The 17,989-nt window shown below is 39.0% G+C and overlaps 1 protein-coding gene across 1 annotated transcript; it reads left to right on the forward strand.

Annotated features, from left to right (window-relative positions):
• The first annotated feature begins 466 nt into the window (after window positions 1-466).
• On the forward strand, window positions 467-17,206 carry TMEM170B (transmembrane protein 170B). The gene is made up of 3 exons (XM_056484809.1): window positions 467-585; window positions 7,994-8,164; window positions 12,157-17,206. Exons 1-3 carry the CDS (start codon window positions 489-491, stop codon window positions 12,285-12,287), a joined length of 399 nt encoding a protein of 132 aa, XP_056340784.1. The 5' UTR covers window positions 467-488; the 3' UTR covers window positions 12,288-17,206.
• The last annotated feature ends 783 nt before the right edge of the window (window positions 17,207-17,989 follow it).

Raw genomic sequence — 17,989 nt, forward strand, 5'->3', positions numbered from 1 at the left:
CCAGACCGCGATCCCGAATTCTGTTTCTCCGTTTGCGGGGAGGAGCTGGCGGTCCCCGGCTCCTCCCGCCGCGCCTGCGCGGGGCCGCCTCCCGCTCCCGCTCCCGCTCCCTTCCCGCCGCTCCCGCTCCCTTCCCCGGCAGCGCCCCCGCCGCTCCCGCATGGAGCCGCCCGCCTGAGGGCCGGCCCGCGGCCGCCCCGCCCTCGCTCCAGGTGCTGCCGGTGGCCGCGGTGACGATGCCGCTGGCGGGGCGGCGGCGGCCGCTGCTGATGGAGGAGGCGGAGACGGCGGCGGCGATGATGCTGGTGGTGATGCTGATGGGCTCCGCCGCCCGGCCCTGCCCCTGAGCGGCGGGGCAGCGGCTCCCCTCCTGCCCAGCTCGCCCGGCTCCCGCAGCCCGTCCTCGATGTCTCCCCCGCGGCGCGGAGCTCCCTCGGCCGCCTCGCCGCCCGCTCGCTGCTCGCCTCCCGCCGTCCGGCCGCGGCACCATGAAGGTGGAAGCGGGGGACAACTCCATGATCAACCTGTCGGTGCAGCAAGTGCTGAGCCTGTGGGCTCACGGCACCGTCCTGCGCAGCCTCACGGGTAACGGGGCCGAGCGGGGCCGAGCGGGGCCGTGCGGGGCGAGGGGCGCTCCGGCTGCAGCACAATGGAGGGTGGGGGCGGCGGTGCTCGCCGCTGTGCTGCTGCTGCGGAGGATGCTGTGTGCGCTGCCCAGTCTGCCCGCACGCGTGTGCTGTGGGCAGGTGTATCGTGTGTGCGTGTCCAGGGAATCTGCGGGAGGTGGTGGGTGGGTGGGGTGTGTGCCCGCTGTCTGGGATGCCTGCCCGTGCAAAGGACACGAGCGTGAGGGATGTGCTCGCTTTTCTGTGCCCACATGTAATAAAAGAAGGCTGGTGGCATCGGGTGTGTGCATGCGAGTGAAGCGCTACCTGTGCGTGAGTGAAGGATTGTAGGAAGTGTCCGCGAGTGTATAAATACGTATGGAAGGCTGGAGTATGTTTGTGGAGGTGGTTGGTTTTTTGTTTTATTTTTAGCCCCTGGTGGATATATGCTCACTGGCATTTGACAGAGAGCTATAAACAAACCAGCTAGAAAACCATAAAATTGGATGTGGAGAATCAGAGGCTTCCCCCACTACCCCCGAGTGCACCTGTAGACAACAAGACCCGTGGGAGTGAATGAGGTGATGGTTGTTTTCTGACAAGAAGTTGTAATCCTAAGCATATGGGATTCTTAAAGACTGAACTCTTACTAAAAGGTTCTGTGCACCAAAGTAGAGTCAGGTCCTCACCCTCTGTTGGGAGAAGGGAGCTTTGGCTGACTTTTGGCAAGAACTGGCTTTTTTCTGCTCAGCCTCAACTTGAAAAATGACTGTGGGCTACTGTGAGAGCCAAGGCATACAGTGGAGGGGGATATCTTCCCTTGTTCTGTCCATGTGTAAAGAAAAGCATAAGCTTCCAGCTTGGAATAAGCAGGGATTGGGTGTCAATAGCAGAGATGCAACTGAGTAAATTCTTTCTGCTCAGTTGTAGGGGTGTATTAGGTGGTGACAAATTAGTGGAAAATGTTGAGTAGGGGTAGGTTTAAATAGTTATGGAAATATTCTAATATTTATGAAAGAGTATTATGTCATCTTTTTGCATTCTATTGTAATGGGTAATAGATATATTCTGTTTTCTTTTTTAATCTTTTAAAGGTGGAAGAAGTGTGATGGAAATAGAAGTGGAATGAAAATAGAGGTGTAGCTGAAGTTGAAGCTGTAGCAAACAGAAAGTGATCATCTTTCTTGTTCTTTTAACTTTTAGGATTCATCTTAGTGTAATAAAAAAGATTAACCTTTTCATATTTAGCTGATCTATGAACTTTATAGTGTGTGTCTAATTAAAGTTTCTAGTTATTAGTGTGGTGGTACACTAAATACAGCTCACTTCCTGAGTAGTTGCTTTAACATACCTACTTTAAAAACTTGTACTCTTGAAGGAAAAAGTTCACAATGGATTTCACTTTGCTTTGTTCCAGACATCCTCTATAAAGTTTTTCTTATTAGATCATTATGCAACATAGGTGTTTCTATGAAATTCTGTGCTAAGAGTTAAAATCAGCTTGTTCCTCAGTGCTTTTGCAATAAGATAAGGGCTTGCATAAGGTATTTTTAGTGTGGAATGTTTTTTTTTATTTTTAACCTAAAAAATATTCAAAATAATTTTTTATCCATTATAGTGTTTTTGGAGAATGTGTCACTGCCAATTGTAGTTGCAGTTTCTAAATTTGTGCTTAAATGCAGGCTGCTCTTACAGCCATTGCCTCTTGAGCTGAATGTTCTCATGGACTGTCAACAGTCCAAAATTTGCACTGGACTTAAAAATCTTTTTCACAGGATAGAATATATATTGACATAGTCATTGATAATAATTAAAAAAAAAAGCTGAACTAGTTGCATAAGCCCTTCCTCACTACTTATTGAAATAAACTTTGTTCAAAACCAGAAATTCTGTTCTTTTCCTGCTAAGAAAATAGGATTGTGGATGAGTTTATCTTCTTTGACTACTTAATCCATTCCCTTTTGCACCTCTGTTAGGTAAAAGGAGAAACTTCTCCAGAATATTGGGGAAAAAATTATTAATATACCATGTTCCATGAATATTCAAGATTGCCTTGTGTCTACTTTTGGACCTAAAATTGTGGTCTGGACTAGACTTTTAAGTTGAACAAGTAAAGATTTATCTCCTTTAGATAAGCCATATTGATTATGTTTTCACAAACATATTGTGAAACTTTATCAGCATCCTTCTTAAAAATATGTTAATTTTCTGAAATTTTCAAAAGGATCCTAGTATGATCTCCATCCTGAGAAAGGAGTGCTTCATGCCTTAATAGCTTAGTATTGGTGGGTTCTTTTTCCTGTCAGTAAGAAACTGAAAGAAATTTTTTATGCCACGTGTGAATCAGGTTCAAGATAAGAAAGGAAATCCTGTGTTTCATTCGTGGCCTCAAACACCCAGGAGACCACATTGGTTCATTGGTGCCACACACATCACACCCTGAAACAGCTAAAGCTGCAGAGTTGTTCCTTTTAGCTGAACACAGGCCCACCACCGTGGTGTGCTTGCTTCCTACCTTCCTCACCTCTCCTGGGAGGTGGAAGTAAGGATTTAGGGTTGTGGGAGAGGTGGGGTGGCTTTACCTCACTCTGCTACATCCTCCACTAAATCCCAAAGATGCTTCCTTTAGATGAGCTGGTTGTGTTTTAGAGCTAGATCAGGTAGCAGCTGAATTTGAACTGAAAAAGGAGGGAAAAAATTCCATTATTAGTACCCAGTAAAATAAAAACTGTTTAAAGGCTGCTTCCACAATAAAGGACTTGGTGATATTTCTTCTAATATCCTAAGATCCATCCTGTGCTCATTGTCCCAGATTGTCTGGATTTTCTTTGCCCCCTGTGACATTACTTGAGAGGACTAGTCTGTAATTTGAGATTTAAATGCACCTCAGTGAAGTGCTTTTTTTTTTCCCCAATTAATGCAGCATCTCCAAACAACAATTTGACTGTATTGTTGATAACTTCAAAAGTACCAGTTAATACAATAATTAAGGACAGGACCTGGTGCTGAAGAAAAAAATGTAGCATGTCAAGAGCTGAGTTACATTTGCAGGTATCATATGCTGTCACTTCTGACACATCTGACTGCTTTGAGTTTATAAGCTACAGGAATGTAACATTACTGGGTTTTCTAGTTATAAATTTGATGTGTGCTACCCTGTTGACTTAAACTGATATTTTTTTATACTTAGTACAGATGCTTATTGCTTGACTTACCTCTGTAGATAATAGTGTTAGGCTGGGCTTAGAATGAAGAGAGACACTGTTTTGGAGTAATCACTTTTGATTTATGACATGCTGTAGGCAATCATTATTCATCTGGCAAAACAAGTTTAGAACTAGAGAAAAAGTGCTGAAGATGGAGATACTCCATGTTTACTGAAGCTGAATGGCAGCAGGACAGCATATTTATATATATATATATATATATATATATAGATAGATAGATAATATTTAAAAATGTTATCATTTATCTACTTTCCTTGTGTAAGATGAAGCTGTTGATGGAGTGCAACTTCAAGTCTTGATAAGATGGAAGTAATATGAATGTTATTCTAAATAATAACATGCTCTAATAAGTCTTTTCCTAATCTTTAATGTTGTGTATGCCTACACTAATGTATGTATAATGTGTATCTGTAGTCCATAAGCATAATGTATGCATGATATCTATCTGATATGTATAAATATGAAAATTAACAAAGTACTCTAAAACTGGTGGTATTTGAGCCTTGCAGCTTTTCTGGAAGGAAAAAAAAATCCCCAACTGAGGCAAACCAGAGGAAAGGATCATAAACACTGTCTTAAATCTTCCTTTCAGTTTAAGCACTAACAATTTTAAACATGAAAAATGTATCTCAGTTGTTCTTATTAGAAGACCTGTGACATCTTTGCAATATACTGAATTTCATTGTGCTTATAAACTACTGGGCATTCCCTAGTTCCTGTACTTCTCTAGGAACTGTGGAGTTGTGATACAAGTATGTTGTGTTTTGGTGACTTTAAGTAATTTGGATACACTAAAAGTAAGCCCTGAAATTTTCTTAGGGTCAAGCAAAGGAAGTTGCAAGCATTTTGTTGAGTTGTTTATTTCTTAATTTTATACTATTCATGTCTCTTTAGGGGTGCCCATTGAGGGCATGACTAAATAAACTGAGGCTAGGTGGGTATTTTAATCTCTCTGACAGATATAGGTAAATCATGGCCTCTGTAACAGCAAAGCACTCTGTGCAGCTCATGTTGTCAAAAGAGCCAGCTAATTAGAATAGCTGCACAAAAACTGAAATTGCACTGTGCTTTTTTTGTCAGGGTAGCAATACATAAATTTATGCTGCTTAAAGGATCAGCCAGTGTATAGGACATAAATAGCTGAGACACTTCAGTCTCACTTCCTCTTCCTTAGAGATGTTGCAAGTCAATTCAGCAATCAAACTACTCAGGCATTTTTGAATAAGTGAAGTCTTGACCATTTGTGTTCAGAGGTCCACATCCTCTTTTTCTGTTTTTTAGTGGCACCTCTCAGTATTATTCCCAACCCATTCTTTGTGTCTTTCAGTGTTACTCTCACACACTGTTTTTCAGAATCATCTCTCTTCATGGTTCAAGGGTTAGATGATACTGAATTTTACAGAACACAAATAATTCTCTGCCCTCACCATATCAGGGTAAGAGTGTCTACATTGTCCTCTAGGTGAATGGAGCTTAAGGTCTCCTCTAATTTCCTTGGAAAGTTGTCTCTCTCTCCTTACCTTGTTCATCTCTGTTAACAACTTATTTGGTTGGCTTCACCACTCACCCTATGAGCAGAAGTAAATAAATGACTGTGTTGAACTAGCAGGCACAGAAAGAGTAAATAAAGGAGGACAAGAAAGGATAACTTCTGGTCTTTCCTAGGGAAGGTGCTTGGAAGTGATTTGTCCTGTTTCAGCTCCAAGACCTACATGATGTTTTAATGAAGGGAGGTCATAGTTTAACAAAGCTCCAGTTGCTCTTGTGTCAAACAAGGAATATTTCTGGATGTTCTATAATTTCCTTTTCAATATGCCTGCTGCTTTAAGGAGTAGGAGGAGAAAGTGTGTAGCAAGGAACTGAAGTTTATATTTTTTTAGCCATCAGGACATTTTGGTGCTGGTTCTATTCTCAAGCCTCCTGCCCTAAATATAAAGTGAGGGGTGATGATAATTTTCCTTGAGCCTTATTTGGAACATAAATAAGACCAAAGATAGTTGCTCACTGTGGAGCTATTTTGTTGTGTAAGAGTTTGTAAATATTTTGGGTTTCTTAGTTACAGGGGAGTAGTTAGCCTTCCCATAAGCTTTCATTTTCTTCTAAAAATACAGTCATCCTAGTGAGTTTTCCTGAGGCTAGAGGTCATTTGTCTTTTCTACCTGATAAAGGTTGACAATGCTTACAAACACAAATTTCCTAAAAGGTGATGCAGTGCCTAGCAAATCCTGTAGAAATTATGGAGTATGACAGTGTCAGATTCCCACAGACTCTCTTGGTCCAGATTGGTTAATAAATCCTAAGGTTTCTATCCCTGTTGTCAAACTGTAAGTCTGGCAGGGATGCCATGTTCTATATTGGTAGATCTTTGGTTAATCCCCTTTTTTATGTGTTTCCACTTGGATAAAACATTGGAAACACCCAGGTTGTGCTAGTAATGGACAAGGCCTGTCAGGATAGTAGAAGTTCCTTCCCCACAGATTAGGTCAGTCAGTCTTTCTTCTCTTTAGTGAGGGGGTTTGTGGAGTGACTACGTGACATTCCTGCCAGTGTTCTGTCACTGAAGTTTCTGAGAACGATGAGACATTCACTTTGTCATTATCCTTTTCCCAAGATTTCTGAGACCCATTTTGGGGCTGGGGTGAAGGGGATGAAGGATCTTGGGAGAGCTGGAAAAGCTGCACCTGGAGCTACAGTTGAAGTATTAATTGGATGCAGATTTGCCAGCCACTTTCCTTGCTGCCCTCTTAAAGGAGCCTTTTGGCTATGATGATTTAGAGGAGTTGCAAGTCCTTGGGCAGGCATAGTGTTGCCATTTATGCCTGTGTGAAAGGGCTGAGCTACTCCCAAACGACTGCTAAGTAAAAAAAAAAAAAGCTTAAACTCTGTATCTGCTCTATCTATTTACATATCCTACTGACAATGGACTCCCAGGGATTGGTAATTGTGTAGCAACATTTTTTTCTCAGCATCTTTTCCAAGTATGCTTTGTGCTGCTCGGTATTTTTTAAGTTAGCTAGTGGGTTGTATTTTTTTCTCAAATAGTTGGTATGAGTCAAGCTACTTTAATACAGGCTTGCCTCATAAGCAATAAGTATCTTGCCTCTGTAAAGAAGCTGGGTTTTTTTTGTTTTGTTCTATTTTTGAGGGGGAACTGCAGCAAAAACTGAATTAATGACAGTGTCATGGGATTATGGAATATGTACCCTAATTTGCTAAGTTCTGTAATGATACATGCCTACTGTAGTTGACTTAAAACAAAAGGAATTTTTCCTGTATTTACTCACCCTTTTGATTTATAGAACATATTTAGAAAGTTGACACCAAGTCAGCAAGGTTCTTGAGTTAATGTGTAGCTCCATTGATGGTTCTTTTCTTTGAACCATCTTTTCTTTCATGCTTGTCATGTCTGCCATTCTTCAAAGAAGTGTTTGTACTCCAAACATTATCATGATCCAATGCCATTTTTAGTAATTTAAATAATACTACCTCTCTCTGAAGTTCTGTACTAAGCAATTAGAAGTAAGAAGTTAGATGGGTTAAAATTTCTTGTTAAAATGATAGTGTTTTTATTTGTAGCTTTGAAGCTAATTTGATGGGACACTATTACAGCTCCTGGGTGTAGATAAGATAAAGTCTTTAATCTCAATTTTCCCATCTGATGTTACCTGATGCTGCTGTCTCTTATTTATGGGGGTGAGGGGTTGGGAAACAACAGAAGATCCACACCCACCCCAAAATAAAAGCTCACAACCTAAACAAACCCCAAACCAGTTCTTGACTTTTTCCTCCTTCAGTCTTTGTGTCAGAGAATATTTCATTCTACGGAAGCAGTTACAATGCCAGCCAAGAAATTGCAATCAACACTATTTAAACAAGCCATTTAAGGAACTATGGCTACTTGTAAAAATAAATCTGAATTAAGGTTTTTGCCAGAATCCATTTTGTAATTATTAACATAATACAGCTAATCCTTTATGACAGACTGCTGAAATGAGGAAAGAGTCTTGAGCATGTGCTGATGGTGTCATATATATCACTTTTAAGATGCAAATCAGTATTGCTTTTCTCTTACTGTTGATTGTTTGCAATGTTTTAAAGTTACTTACTTATAAAGTTCTTGTCTAAAAAACATTAACTCTTTATTTGACTGCTTTCTTTCAGAGATGTGGTACTGGGTTTTCCTCTGGGCTCTCTTCTCCTCTCTCTTTGTCCATGGTGCTGTGGGAGTATTAATGTTTGTGATGCTGCAGAGGCATAGGCAGGGGAGGCTGATCTCTGTCATTGTGGTCAGCATTGGATTTCTGGGTTCTATAACTGGAGCAATGATAACCAGTAAGTCCACCTTTTGTTCTTCTTTGGGGTTTTTTGTTGTTTTGGGGTTTTTCCTTTCTTATTTTATATTTAACTTCTAAAAAAACAACAAAACTGCATTTCTTAGTTAATTGTTAATTATTTATTAAGGATTTTGCAATAGTTAGTGATTTCCCCCTACACCCTCCCCCCCCCCATAAAAAATAAAATTGGGTTTTGATGATGTTCTGTGTGAAATGGTGTTTGGCAATGGCATCTGTTACGGAGTTTCTTATGGTATTAGATGAATGGCTATCACTCAAGATAAATTTATTTCTTGACATTGTATCCTCAGTGCAGAGCTGTAGTTAAAACCCACACTCATGTTGAAAACACTGCAGAAGGTAGGAATGTGTTATGTGGCAAAGTGTGGAAGGGTTACAGCTGACCAAATATGACATGAGTGGTGCTGCCAAGCATGTTTTGAGGAAATGCTGCTCATCTGTCTTCATCTAGATTTATTGGTATCAGATGCTGCTTTTCCATCTTTCCCAAGAAATTCTGTTACCTATGTCAGCACTGAAATATGGGCCATAAAACCTGTAGGACACTTTATTAATTCATTGATTTTATCATATCCAGCTCTGTTTATCAAACTTACAAATAGATTATGGTAGCCTTCCCAAGCAAGTAGGAGCATGATGAGTTTTCTGTTGTGGGGGGTAAAAATAGTGAATGTTATTTTTCCAGGAAAGAAGCATGTGCATGTCTGAAACACTGCTGGTAAGGAGTTCTCAGCATTAAAATCCATGTACTGAATGGTGCCTGTGTTAACTGAGCAGTAGTTGCTGCCCCAAAATCTTCACTGTTGCAGAAAAGATTGCCTAGCTTGAAAGATCCTTGAGAGTAAGGAGCCATAAATCCAGCAACTACCATGTAGTCTGAAGTCAAAACTTCCCACCTTTCATTCTGGTTTTCCTGAGCTCTGCCCAGGTTATCAGAATAGTGATATCACTATCAGCTTTGGATGCATTCATAGAGGATTTGTGACAGATTATTTCTTGTTGCTGCTGAAAGACCTTCCTAACTATTGTTTCTCAAGGTTAAATAAAAGTGCAAATGTCATGAGAAGTTTCACAAGACTTTCCTCAAAAGATTGTTTTAATTGCTACAGATTTCTCAGCTTAGAATTTCCACCCTTTAACACAGTATATTTCAGTACAACTATTTTATTGGGTTTTTGTGGGCAGGGGGGCTGGTTTGGGTTTTTTTGTTTGGTTGTTTGTTTGTTTTTGCTAAGATAAGTTGGAACTAGTTGAGTGCCTTATTTTATATGTTATGCTGAATTTTGTTTTAGGATTAAAATAGCAGTGGCCTGTTACAAGGTCAGCTGTGCATGAGCATTTCTGAAGAACTGAAGTTAGGAAATGTGTTGAAAGATCCAAGCAGAGACTTTCACAGCTTTTTCTGGTGGGGAGGTTTCAGGATCAGTGTCTCTCAAATGAAAGTACTCTGTGTCTTTTATCTTTGCATAAAAAGAAAAGCAGCACAGTTGTATTTTTGGCACCCAGTTTTGCAGGTCAAAACATTTAGCACACAAGCAGTCCTGTTTGTGTGCAAATTCATCAGAGGTCTTCTCTAAGCTTAGGCTGTACTTGTTATGCTGTTCCCAAAGGTTTTGCACAGAGCACTGCAACTTGCTTAGGCAAGTACTTTTACCTTGAAGTATTTTTTTATTTCTGGCCAGTTGTTCCATACTGAAAGAAATTCTGTGGGGAACTTTCGAAGGCACGTTATGGTGATCAAATATTAAAGAGGATTTTTAGTAGTTATTGTGTTGCAAACTGGGAGATGCAAGTTGAAATACCAGCTATTTGAATATGCCTGGTCCAGTGCTTAAGAAATTGAAAAAACCAACTGACTTCAACTTGCACTTTGTATTTCCAGTCTTCTGCATTGTTTGTGTAGGAGAATGAAGGCAGTATAGATCATTGCACAATATAAGTTTTATTTTGCTCAGGGAGATCTTTCAAACTTTCTGATATTATGGGACCTTTTTACCAGCATATAGAAAAGCAGGAGAATCCTCCATTTCTAAGCTTTGAAAAATCATGGAAATCAAGTGTTCTTAAAAAAGATATTGAAAAATCACTAATCAGCAGGAGATACGGTAAAAGAGAAAAACCACCAACAAAAAAAACTAAAACCAAAACCCAACAAAACCATAACAAAAGCAAACAAACAAACCCACAAAACAACAACCAAAAGAACCCCACCAAGCCAAACAAGAATATGTCAATACCAGGCAGCTTAAGGCAAGGACTTTAGGTGTATTTGGTCCAGAAGGGTCTGTCCTTCCTCCCCTTCCCCAGCACACTCCTTTTTGGTGACATATTCTCATTTCCCTCATTGGCAGCCTATTGTACATACTTTTGGCTCTGTACCAGCTGTGCTGGGTTATGCATTACAGGTTGTACTGCACACTGTTATTTGTGTAATAATACATAATTAGCAGACTACCAAATTTTTATTGTTTTGTTCTGGATATTTCCCAGAGTATCTCAGTGTTTTGTCAAGAAGCCCAAAATTTCTGTTCTGGTCTAGTAGTGACAATTCTGATATACATTTTTGGCCAGTTTGAATTTGCTTTGAGAGTTCAATCTGAAAAATAATTTTAATATGAATAGTGGGCTCAGTCTAAAGGATCTCTTCCAGTTTTTGACAGCAGCTAGCCAAGGAACAAATGGAAAAGCTTATGAAAGATAGCTGAGTGAAATACCATAAGGCTAGCCTTCTGGTGAGATATTTCAGACAAAATATACTTTATAAAAATATATTTATTTTTAAAAAGAACAATTACATTAACCCAAATATTGACTAACAGTATGATTAATAGTGTTTGTAAGCACTGTTATGGCCACAATCATTAGTGAATTTTACTCTTCCTAAAGCTATTGTGAAAATAAGATGTTACTTTTTAAAGATGTCAGATGATTCAGATGCTGATTGTACTTTCAGAAAATCTGTTGGGACTCAATGTATTTCTATGACACTAATGGATTTCTGATCACTCCAGCAGACTATTCTTGTTAGTGACTGTGCAAAACAAAAAATAACCAAACTTTTTTTTTTTTTAACTCTTGCCTATTATTTAAAAAAATTATGATGACTTTTCAGTTCTCTTTGAGCCTGAAAAAGCCTCTGTGATCTCTTAAGGCATTTAATTATGAGTGAGAGCATCTGTGATGATACATACTGAAGGTCTACAATTGAGTTTTGGGTTTGGTTTTGGTTGATCCTGGCCTCTTGATATTATATTTCAAATGTGAATTTGCACACAACTGTACAAGAAAAATGATCTGTTGAGTTTGTTGTTTTGGGTTTTTTTAATGTGCTATATCTCAAAATCTAGTTGTATTGGTTAGAAATTTCCTCTCATCCATATTTATGGGAAATACTGCAATACTTTCACCTTTGTCATGTTTTGCTCGATTTGCTAAATAATTGTTAACAATTCAGTGGTTTAAGTCAAAATAAATTCACATAGTATGACCTTTTTATTCAGCTGAAATATTAAATGAAGCTGGTAAATGTGTGTTTACAATTGTTTTGTTGACACTAGCAGCTTTATTGTTCTTGTCTTCTCCCTGCCTATACAAACAGTATTAAACCACTCTTCAGACTTGGCCAATTTTCAGAGGACTGTCTTGCTACCTTTTCAAACTGGCCCAAGGCAAAAAATGTTAAAAACAAAATTTGGAGATGTGTACAGAGTAACAAGAAGACTCGATTTTCTTGAATCAAACTGCTGATGGAAAAGTTGATCTGGTTCAATTGGGAAAACCAGTCCTGAAGAATACATAAATAGCTATAAAAATACAAGCAAGGCTGGTAATTGTGTAATGCCATGAAGTAATACAGTGTTTGGTAATGCTCTATAAATAGCTGATGCATAGACAGAGTAGATAGTTTGTCACATATTTCAACCTTGGCTTTTTCTGTGATTTAATCATTGTTTTCCTTGTGATTCTTAGGTGCTGCAGTAGCTGGAATTTACAGAGTAGCAGGAAAGAATATGGCTCCCCTAGAAGCTCTTGTCTTTGGCGTTGGACAGACAGTACTGACATTAATTATCTCATTTTCAAGAATTCTTGCAACGCTTTGAAACTCACGTAGAAAGAGGGGAGAAGAACATCTTTAATTTGAAGAGAAGCTTCCTGAAAGTGGATTCATCAGCTTATGAACTCGAATTCTAGTGCAAGAGGAAGGAAGCTATGTGGAAAGTGCGCTACAAATCTCGAGGCTCAGTCAAATGAACAGGCTGTCCTCTAGTGTTGGAACTGCTGCACTCCTGCCTTAACGTGCCTCTGGAGCACCTCGAGCAGCTGCCAGGCATGTCCATGCTTGGTGATGGGCTCACTGCCCTTAACTCCTTGGAATGAAACAGAGGGGCCCTCCTGAAAGTTGCTCCGTGTGCCAAACTTGGGGTGTAATTCTGAGCGGGTGGCTGGGTAAGCTCTGGAATGTAGAAGAATTCTGTCAATGTGCACAATTCTCCTTGAGTTCAGGTGAAATAGCAAGATAACTCACTTTTGTGTATTAGAAGAATCTCTCTGAATGCTGAATAGTCTCGTTCAGCATTCAAAACAACTGTTAGATCTGTTTCAAAATGTAGATTAATTTTGGTGGGGTTTGAGAACCAGGGCTTTAACAACCCTGATACAATTAGCACTATGTGAAGAATGGCTTGTGGCAGTTTTCTTCTTTGGCACATTTCTCAGTGATTTTAGCCTGTCAGAAATCAGGAGTTTAAGGAGATTGTATGAAGGTTACGAAGTACAACCTATTGTGTATGCACAAACAAATATTAAACTGATGCTTTCCTCTAAATTACTTTATCTTAAATATACAGAGGGTTACCAGCCCTTCTGCAAACCTCAGAAAAAGGGCACTCATTGCAAATAAACACCCTATATTTAATTAAGCACTGGTAGGATCCTTATCCCTACATGTATTCTGTAAGGAGCACACAGATATAACAAACTCTGAGACTACACCTATGAGGAAAATGGAGAGGGGTAACAATATGATATGTTGGTTTTCTATTAAATAAAAATATTAAGTGTAATAAAACAGTTACCTTACTCCAAAAATTTTTAAGTGGGTCAGCACTAATGTATTTACTACCTTGTTTCTGAACACTTTGTATATTTGGAAAGATTAAGATGCCTGGAACTTTCAAACACTTAGCTTTCTGTAGTTTGTGGTTTTCTAGTTTAAAAGGGACTGAGTGGTATTGTGCATGTGAAATGTCATAAATGTGAGTGTTTGGAGTAAAGAGAAATTTTAAGTCTAATGACTAATTATTTATGAAATACAAAATATAAAGGGCATAAAGTTCTGTGAAGAATAAGAAATCTTTTACATCTTTTCTCAACTAAATGCTTTTCAGCAGTTGTCTCTTAATGATGATGGGGAGTAAATCACTCAGAGGTTTTGCTGTTACAATGTCAAAAAAATTTTCAAGACTGTTGCAAACACTGGCATCCACTGCACACCTAAAATAATATAACTTGCAATCCAGTCATTGCTTAGTACTTCAAAATATAATGAATTAACCTGTCCACATACATTTCTTTAAAGTACTACAAATGTTAATATTTATTTTCTTTAAAAGCATCAAAGTCTTGTTTGGAAAACATACAAAGTTATGGGCTTTGCAGGGAGCAAGTTGAAATATAGGTTTATAAACATTTTCAGTGTTATTTTTACTTTTAATTGCTTAAAAATGTGGCTGAATACATGTGCTCTCACTGTTTTTGAATGTCTTAAAAATCTTCTTGGTGGCTGATATTTTTTGTCTTTTGTCTTTTACTTTCTGCTTAATCTTTTGGGCACACAACCATTGCACTTTAGTAGACAATAAAATTATGACATCTGTAAAAAGCAATTGAAACTTCTCCCCATTGTCTTAAATTCTGAAAAAAACTGGTTTCAGGTATTTAAGTCAAATTGAATAATAAAGTAATTGAAGATATTTCTCCTAATATGTGCCTTGTTCATGTATGTTTAGGGGAGAAGATTTTGAAAAAAAATGTCACATCTTCATTCTTGTTCTATTTTGATTATTTCTAATTCATTTGGTTACTTGATACAGTGTCTTGTTCAACAGACTTTAAAACATTTTATTTTACAACCTGGAAATGTTTGTTTGGATCAAAACAAACCACATAATGAAGCAGTGTGTTCAGTAATTTAGATTATCTCATGCCTTTATCTCATACTGAAATTTATTCACAGGTTCCTAATTTCCTTGAACATCTCAATTCTCACTTGTTATAGGAGGTTGTTATGTTGCCACTGGTCAATGGCTTGCTGTCTTTCACTAAGTTAAACTACAGCAGACTGCTGGTAACTGATGAGACACATATGCTTGTATTGATGAACTTCATTCTTCATTTTAATTACGTGCCAGTGAAATTGTTGCCATTGTAACTTTCCCCCTGGGATAAGGAGACACCTTTGCAGGTTTTAAGCTACCTTTCTCCAAATAATTTTTATTGCATAGGTTGTAGTATTCACTTTTGAAATGTTGTGTGCTTAGTTGTCTCTGCATTTTATGGCATTATTGCCTGGCAACAAGGGACAGGCAGATAATAAAATGTTTAAGTGACCTAACAGGAACAAGGCTTTATTTGACAGAAGTTTGTTTTCAGCTGTTTCTTGTGAGGAGTTCTTAATGATAAAAAGTTTGCCTGTGAAGTATTCTTTGATCACAGCATGAACATACTGCTTAATTACTCCAGCAGTGAAAGAAAGTGTAAGTGACCTTATGTCTGCAAAACTTGGAACTTTCATTCCATATCCCTAGAAACAGCACTGTTAAGTATAAGGTGCTTTAGTCAGTGTGTGTATATATATTTATATATATATATATATATATGAATGAATGGTGTCTTTGTAGAGTGTTTTATAACACACGCTAACAACTGAAATAGGTTTTCCAAGAAAAATAAAAGTACTTTAGATAGCTTCCCCTCCCCCTGCCCCTCTTAATTAAGCTACAAAGACATCTTGTGTGTGAATGGCACTGATGGTACCCTGGTTCCCCTTGGACAATACAGTGTTGTCCCCACAGGATGTTTCAGTACTGTCTTCAATCAGCTCTGCCTGTCTCTGCATTGTATCACTGGGCACATTCTGCACTATGCACAAATAATACCTAGACACAGATTAATATTTGAAAGAATGGGGAGTACTGAAGATATTTAATGTAGAAAAGCTAATGATTTTTAGAAGCTGCTGCTATCAAAGATTTGAACATCCCACACACTTTCAATTAATCAGTATGATCATAGAATTATAGAATTCCAGGTTGGGGGGACCTCAGTGATGGTCTGATCCAACCTTTCCTGTCAATAACATGGTCTAGACAAGGTAGCCCAGCACCCTGACCAGCCAAGTCTTTAAAGTGTCCAGTGCTGGGGTGTCCAACACTTCCCTGTGGATTTTGTTCCAATGGCATTATTCCAGTGTCCAGTTGGATATTGCAAAGTAATTTGTCCACATGACCATGTGACTGTATGTATAAAGGGACTCTCTTCTTTGTAGCCACCCTTTGAAAACCAGAATATGGTGATAAAGGCTCTCTTAAGCCTTCTTTTTTGCAGGCTGCATCAACCCAGTTCTCTGCCTTTCCTCATATGTCAGGCTTCCCAGACCTTTGATTATCCCTGTGGCCTTTCTCTGGACCCTCTTCAGCCTGTCCATGGTTTTGTGGGGTTTTTGCATATCAGGGACCAAAGCTGAACACAGAGAACCCAGTATTGCAGGTGTGGCCTGACAAGTGCTGAGCGAGATAATGGTGATTTTATCTCTGCTGGTGATGCCCTTGTTGATGCAGTCCATGTCAATGATCATGTTGACTTTTTTTGCCATAGCAGCACACTGCTCACTCACATGGAGCTGCTTGTTCAGCAGGACCCCTAGATCCCTTTCCACAGAGCTGCTCCTCAGACAGGTCCATCCCAGCCTGTGCTGCACTCCTGGATTATATTTTGCCCCTTGCAAGATCTTACTCTTGTCCTTGTTGAATTTCTTAAGGTTCTTTGTACATCTTATCAATGTCATTTTCAATGTAAGTTCTCAATGTGTATTTTTCTGCTTTTCCATCTCTGGTGCACTTCTCTTCTGGCTTTGAGCAGATTCAGAGATTCACAGTTAAGACAAGGAGGTCTCTTGCTCTGCCTTTTTCCTGACCTTAAAAGTGATGAACTGGTTTAGTGTTTCCAGGAGACTGTTGGTAAAAAACTCCTAGCACTCACTGGCTTCTTTATCCTCCATGACATCCCTTCCCATGGGCTCTGAGCATAGTGAAGTTTGCTCTTCTAAACCTGAAATGTTTAACACTGACCTTCAGCATGCTCAGCAGCATCCCTCTACTGTGATCATGGCAGCTGGGGCTATCACTGATTGGGATTTTGTAAAGCAGGTTTCCTTGGCTTGTGAGTAGCAAGTCCAGCAGTGCCTCACCCTTGATTGGCACATCTAACCATCTCTATTCCAAATATGACCTCTACATACTCCAGGAACTTGATGGATAACACGTGGGCTGCTGCATTGTTTTTCTACAAGTGTCCAGGCAGCCAAAATCACCCATAGAACCAGCTTCTGTTGACCCAAAGCTTTCTTAAGTGACCTAAGTATTGTTTAATTGATGTTATTTTCTTGGTTTGGAGGTCAGTAGCAGATGCCTACTTGGAGATTCCCCTTGGAGATGACCTCTCTGACCTTGACTCAGGCATTCAATAGAGCTTCCACAATCCCTGTGCATTGGTGCACATATACTGGAGGTGGTTGCTCCTCTGGTTCTCATCTTGGGAAACAGCTAAGGAACATTTGGCACTGCTCTGGTTGGCCTAACTTATTCCCCAGATGAAACAAATTGTTTTGATTCAAAACCTGCAGCTATGTTTCAGGAAAATAGGCTTCCAAATAATTATTGTCTTTAATTTTTGGGTGATTTTCAGTTTATGAAACTGAGCTGTGTGCTGTGGCTAGCCATGATTTGCTGTTGATGTTTTTTTTAAAGAAACCAATAGCCAGTTTTGAACATTCAACATGGATCTGACTTTGTCTAAAGTAGCTTTCTATTTTTGAAGTACACTGTTTTGATTTTGATAAAGAAATTAGTGTTTCCCTCTCAACATACTGTACATTGATATTTATTTTGCTTACAATTTGTATTTGAGTTCTTTTGTGGGGGGCACATATATAATGCCATTTGAGCAGAAACTGTAATGGAGTCTGAGCTCTACTAACTATAAGAACCGTTCTTTTTTGTTTTAACTTATGTATTTCAAATGTTGGCCATATTTTAATAATGCCTTGCCTGCATTAAATCTAAGTGTTTATATCATGAGCATATTAAACTGCATGTTTTTGTACACAAGCATCCAACATCACACATGTATAATTCCAGATAAATAGGCACAAAAATATTGCTTGGTTTAATGAATTGTGGATTCATCAGTTAGCCCCCCTCCCCAGAAAGTATGTGACTCTAATAAGGCCTAGAAATGCATTTGGGAACCTGAGAATTTTTTTTCAGTTGCCCTTCTGTTTCTAGAAATAGGTTTTTTCATCATATGTGTATTTCAGTTAAGGGAAAAAACAGGAATATAGGTCACAGTTGTCATCCTGATAATCAATCTAATTCCAAGTAATTTAAGACAAAATGGAATTCTGAATCTTGTTCATAAATTATGATGGAGTATTACATACACAAAAATGCTAAAGCATAACTTTTTTTCAGTTACCAAAATGTAGCATACAATTGCATCAGCATATTGATGAGGTACCTTTTGA

This window comes from Oenanthe melanoleuca, chromosome 2 (genome assembly GCF_029582105.1).
Source record: "Oenanthe melanoleuca isolate GR-GAL-2019-014 chromosome 2, OMel1.0, whole genome shotgun sequence".
In the NCBI taxonomy this organism is placed as follows: domain Eukaryota; kingdom Metazoa; phylum Chordata; class Aves; order Passeriformes; family Muscicapidae; genus Oenanthe; species Oenanthe melanoleuca.